Source organism: Leucoraja erinacea, chromosome 11, assembly GCF_028641065.1.
Source record: "Leucoraja erinacea ecotype New England chromosome 11, Leri_hhj_1, whole genome shotgun sequence".
Lineage (NCBI taxonomy): Eukaryota > Metazoa > Chordata > Chondrichthyes > Rajiformes > Rajidae > Leucoraja > Leucoraja erinaceus.
In genome coordinates, this window is record NC_073387.1 from 264,291 (window position 1) to 270,290 (window position 6,000).

The window sequence follows — 6,000 nt, forward strand, 5'->3', positions numbered from 1 at the left end:
GAATATTGCGTTGGGGAATGGGTTGCGTTGGGGGACCAGGCCTCCCACTTAGTCTCGTGTATATATAAATTCAGTGTTTTCTGTACTGGCATTTGTGTTAAAACCTGTTTGACATGCCCGGAGTCAGTCCACCTGCTCAGTTCAGTCTGCAGAGGGTCTCATTCTGAAACGTCACCCATTCCTTCTCTCCAGAGATGCTGTCTGTCCCTGTCTGAGTTACTCCAGCATTTTGCACCTACCTTTGATTGAAACCAGCATCTGCACTTCTTTCCTACACAGTGTGTCCAACTGCAGTTTCTTCACTCTCTCAGGGAACGGGCAGTGGTCTTACCCTGTGGAAGGTGACTAGTCTGTTAAAGGGAATCTGCCCATGTGTGCGTGTAGAGAGGGGTGTATCGAACCTTTCTGTGAGTATTGTCTGCCATGAATGATACTGATGCAGACACCTGCTCTCTACCAATCTGCTGTCTCTGTGGCGTTTGCTATTCAGACTACTGATCCCATTCTCTGTAATGGAACAAACTGGTGCTCCTCTCTGTCCCTTCCCTGTATCGGGGGTCAGTAGTAGAGGTTGTTTGGCTATCACTCACTGTGTAATGCATCAATGAACTAAAGTGCCTGTTGCCTGTCACATGCAGGGTGCTAACACAGCTCACCCGCGGTTTGTACATGGAGTCCATTATCGTTCAGTACTTGCCTTCATTTGTACCAGTGTTACACAGTGTTACACAGCACAACCTCATACAGTGAAACAGGTTTAACCTGTGCCGTGTTCCTGTACACGTATGTGTTAGTCATGGAGGAGGTCACCGGTCACCGGTCATGGGGATTGCTGGGGAGTCCAAATTGATCCTCACTGATGCTCTGGCTGGGACGTGCAGTGTTGCCCGCGTTATAGAATGTGCTGGGGTAACACAGCGGCTCAGACAGTATCTCTTGGTGAAAGGGTGGGTGATGTTTCAGGATAAAATGACTATTCTGTCCTGTAGAATATTCCAAATCCTATCCCTTCAATTTGCTAAAACATTAATTTATAGTTGTATGTGTCCTGCACAGTTTACTGATTGTCTGTACACTTAGGAGAATACCTGTCATTCAATGTTTCTACACTGAACAGTGTATTAAATATTGCCATCCAATGGGGATATGTAGTGGTCTTCTTGCCAACAGAATTACTGAAGTTCACCAAAGCTTAATGTTGGCAGTTTTATGCATTTATCGCTGTTTTGTACACCGATCACTCTATCCTAATATTATCTTTACTTTGAAAGTGTTCAAAAAGCATTGTCCCTGGACTGTGCATCCAGAACAGGCCATCGTGCATGTATCCATCAGTACACTTGACTGCTAAATTAACTCAGCAGGACAGATAGCATCATGATGCTGCCTGACCCGCTGAGTTACTCCAGCATTTTACAGTATGTCAATCTCCGGAGTAGACCAGCGCCAGCAGTTCCTTCCCACACAGTATACTGACTGCCATGTATTATTACACAGTATTCACAATTTTGGGCAGAGGGTGGATTCTGAAGCGTATAAATCACTGCTAAATACTGAGAGTATTGTCAAGCCTACTTCCGTACTTTGTTTGAAGAGGAGGATGCTAGATTGGCGTATGTAGTTTTGTGCATCAGTAAATACTTAAAATTCATTGTCTCACATACCGAGTATACAAACCAAAGAGTGAATTAACTACAGGTTTTAAGTGAAATCATTTGTTCACTGCCTTCAGTACAGAGCTATGTCACTTTTTAAACCATGCATGAGTGAGCCCACAGTTGTGAACAAGTGGTTTCTGGATTGTGTGGAAGCTACAACAATGGGGATGGACTGGGAATCAGAAAAGGTTTGGTTGTGTCTTGACCTCCTGTGAGTCAGCAGCTCACTAGTTTGTACATCAGGGACTCGAAAGAGGGAGCACATATCGCCAATTCTGGCCTCCCTACACTGGCTCCCGGTGCACTTTCGGGTTCATTTTAAGTTACTGTTATTTGTTTTTAAATCTCTGAATGGGCTCGCCCCGCCTTACCTCTCTGAGCTGCTCCACCCATACACTCCTGCCCGGTCCCTCAGGTCAGCTGGTCAGCTGCTCCTGGAGGTACCGAGGTCTAGTCGGAGGCTCAGAGGGGATAGAGCCTTCTCTGTTGCTGCTCCGGCACTCTGGAACACCCTGCCGCTGCACATCAGACAGGCCCCCTCACTGTCCATCTTCAAATCCAGTGTTAAAACGCATTTGTACTCCCTGGCTTTTGACCATGCCTGAGGCTTTGCTTCTGTTTGTGGTGTTTTTGATGTTTCTTTATTTTACATGTCTTTTCCTACTATTTCTTTTGATTGTTATTTTTGGTGTGTATTAACTATTTTGTCAATGATTAGTGATGTACAGCACTTTGTTGCAGCTATGTTTGTTTTTAAAGTGCTCTATAAATAAAATTATTATTATTATTATTATTATTATTATCTCATTTACTGTTTGTTATAGGGGGGAATGTGCAGCACCATCACCTACTCTTCCAGATGTGGTGCAATTTGCCACAGCCTTCTCTCACTTTAGAAACGAGATGTGTTGAAATATTTATTGCCTCGTTTCACATTGGGGAGTATCCCCAACCAACAATTCTGTACTCAATGCTTTGGTGTGTATATTAGTTAATTGGTGACAGTGTTACCATCATGTCCTGGTGTTTATTTATAAGTTTTGTGCAGTAGGATGGTGCTAAAGCGGTTTCATATGTATAGTGCTGGAATATTATTCAGTGGATTACGTACTAATTATAATATGGCAGCCTATTGTTTAATTCATCATGTAATTAGGTTGTACAAATACCTGTCAAAGTACTTATGTACATGACGAAGAATGTACAAAACCTCTCATTTGCAAGTTAGTGGCAATGTGAGTCCGTTCCAGCCAACTGAATGTGCTGCTGCAAAGTACACAATGAGCTGCCGTAGCAATAGTATCAGTGTGTACATGGATGTTATTGTTCACAGTGTTAGGCGTGTAACAGTGGAGGTGTGCATGGATTTATAGTCTCACCCCTGAGCAGTATCCTCTGTGTTGTCATTCACCACTTGGTATTTTACGTACTTTAGTGCATCTGGAAACTATGATACATGTTGTTTACCAAATACAGAAATGAGAGTTTTACTGAACCTCATTACAGTTGGGATCAGACCATTCCCATCTCTACATACCTAGGATTGTTCTTCATCCATCTCCAGCAGGTTCATTTACCTGTTGATATTGACGTCTAATATTCACCATCATGTGTCAGGAGTCAAGAGCAAATGTATTTATTGTCCTATGAAGCAAAATGGAACAATGACATTCTGACTTGCCTCAGCACAACAGATATGTACAAATGCAAATAAATGTATTGAAGCTCTTCTTTACACTGGAGAGAACCAAAGAATTGTTTGTGGTTTATGTATCGGCCAGGACACGTTAGTTACTCCGGCACTGTGTATCTTTTTAGTAAACCAGCATCTGCAGTTCCTGTGGTGTATATGGAGGGATGTATACAGGGATATACACTGTGACGTACTGACACTGTGCTGCAGCCCCACTGTCAGTATCACAGGTTGTGCTCATATTGTATGTGTGAATGTATCCAGGCTCCTTCCCCGCTCCCTTCTGTCTTCCCATCAGCCCTGGGCTCTCGTTGTGTTACATGGAAGGGGATTTGTCGACGACTTCTCACTGTTTTATTTACCTTATTTATATATTGCTCTTTGATTCTATCTCCAAAAAAATCAGATATTGACTGCAGTTTCCTGTTCACTTTTATCCAATGTGCAGTTTACTGAATGCAAAGGTTCACGATACATGGACTCAACACGCTTAGTGCTGCAAGCCACGGTTTCCCAATCGTGCACATGCCATTGCCTGTCATACGTGTTTATATTTTGTAAACCAGCATCTGCGGATGTTTGTTTCTACTGTCTGCCTGGAGCCACTTGTTCATAGTTGGTTTTACTGAAGTTTCCGTTAACTATTTGTACTGAAGAATATACTAAACCCTTCTCATTTACAGCCCTGTGCAGCAATTAATACTCTGCATCTTACCAGCAGTCACTTGTGTTCCAGTGAACATCTGGAAACCATTGTTCACAGCCTTACGGTACTGGGGACTTTACTCATGACTAACTTTCTTAGGATTATACAGTAAGCAAAATTTTTATGGTTATTGAATATTGAATGGATTTGTGTGTACATAATTGTCTGTCTTTCACTGTTTATGTCCCGACACTGAAGGCCTTTGTGCATGTTCCATGTACAATGAGTATTCTAAAGCCTGTTTACTGTTTATATCATGGAGGTTCCTGTAGAACCTGCTGTTCCTGGTTCCTGTTGTATGTACTGTGGAATGTAGAGTCTATTATGCACTGTTTGATGTGTCAATAAATATATTAATGTTTTGAATTTGCTGGGTTTTTCTGTGCTGAGCCATCACTGTTTAATCTGTTGAGTTCCATGACAATAGCTCATTGCCTTTATATAGCACCACCATTCATCCTTCCCGGAGGATTCCTTGGACAATTATCCAAGGGGAGGCAGATAGGGAGTGGAGGCAGATGACCAAGCGCCTGGGGGAAGGGGAGCTTGTTGGTAGCGAGGCAGATAGTTCGGCCCATCATTGCTGTCCTCTAATGTAGCGTTACCAGGGTTAGCCCATGTCACAGCGTTAAAGTCACACAGTGTGGAAACAGGCCCTTCGACTCAACTTGCCCATGCCAACCAACATGTCCCAGCTACACGAGTCCCACCCACCTGCGATTGCCACATGTCCCTCTAAACCTATCTCTTAGAAACATAGAAACATAGCAAATAGGTTCAGGAGTAGGCCATTCGGCCCTTCGAGCCTGCACCGCCATTCAATATGATCATGGCTGATCATCCAACTCAGTAGCCTGTACCTGCCTTCTCTCCATACCCCCTGATCCCTTTAGCCACAAGGGCCACATCTAACTCCCTCTTAAATATAGCCAATGAACTGGCCTCAACAACATTCTGTGGCAGAGAATTCCAGAGATTCACCACTCTCTGTGTGAAAAATGTTTTTCTCATCTCAGTCCTAAAAGGTTTCCCCTTCATCCTTAAACTGTGACCCCTTGTTCTGGACTTCCCCAACATCGGGAACAATCTTCCTGCATCCAGCCTGTCCAACCCATTAAGAATTTTGTAAGTTTCTATAAGATCCCCCCTCAATCTTCTAAATTCTAGCGAGTACAAGCCGAGTCTATCCACCCTTGGTCAGTCTCTGTTCCCACCCCCCTCAGACTGTCTCTGACTCACCCTGCTGGGTAGTCTGTCCCCACCTCACTGGGCAGTCTCTGTCCCCACCCCACAGACAGTCTCTGGCAAACCTCCCTAGGGCACAGTCCCAACCCCCCTGGGACAGTCTCTCCACCACAAATCTCTCACAGCTTTGATCAATTACAACACCCTTGTTGGAAGTGAGTCCCTCCCTCACAGATCGCACATGCGTGATCTTCCTGCTGCCATGTACCACACACGCATAAACCTCCCACTGTCACAAACAGCACACGTGTGATCCTCCCACTGTCATGGACCACACATGCATGACCCCCCCCGCAATCATGGACCGTACACGCGTGATCCTCCCGCAGACACCAACAGCACACCTCTGTCTCACAGTGCATCAATTCTCCCCTCTCCCCCTCTCCCCTCTCCCCTCCCTCTCTTTCCCCATCTCCCCACTCTCACCTGTACCCTCACTAACACCCCTCCCTCAGTCCCGTCTCCTTCACTCCCACTTATCTCACCACTTCCCTTCCTCGGCCCCCTCACTCTCCCTCACTCACCCTCACTCCCACCCTTGCCCTCCCTCCCTCATGCCCATCACCCTCCCTCATCCCACTCATCCCCTCCCTCATCCCTCCTCACTCCCCCATCACCCTCCCTCACCCCCTCCCTCACACTCCCTCACCTCACTCCCACCCTAGCCCTCGCTCCCTCCCTTCCCCTCACCTCACCCA

The 6,000-nt window shown here is 45.4% G+C and overlaps 1 protein-coding gene across 1 annotated transcript in view; it reads left to right on the plus strand.

The window, feature by feature from the left end:
- The window catches only part of LOC129701881 (glutamate receptor 1-like), a 50,971-nt gene extending 46,223 nt beyond the window's left edge, over window positions 1-4,748 (plus strand). Inside the window, exon 14 of the mRNA XM_055643370.1 lies at window positions 3,800-4,748. Coding sequence (XP_055499345.1) covers window positions 3,800-3,845 — 46 coding nt within the window. The 3' untranslated portion in view covers window positions 3,846-4,748. The remainder of the gene's footprint in view (window positions 1-3,799) is intronic.
- Window positions 4,749-6,000: the final 1,252 nt, after the last annotated feature.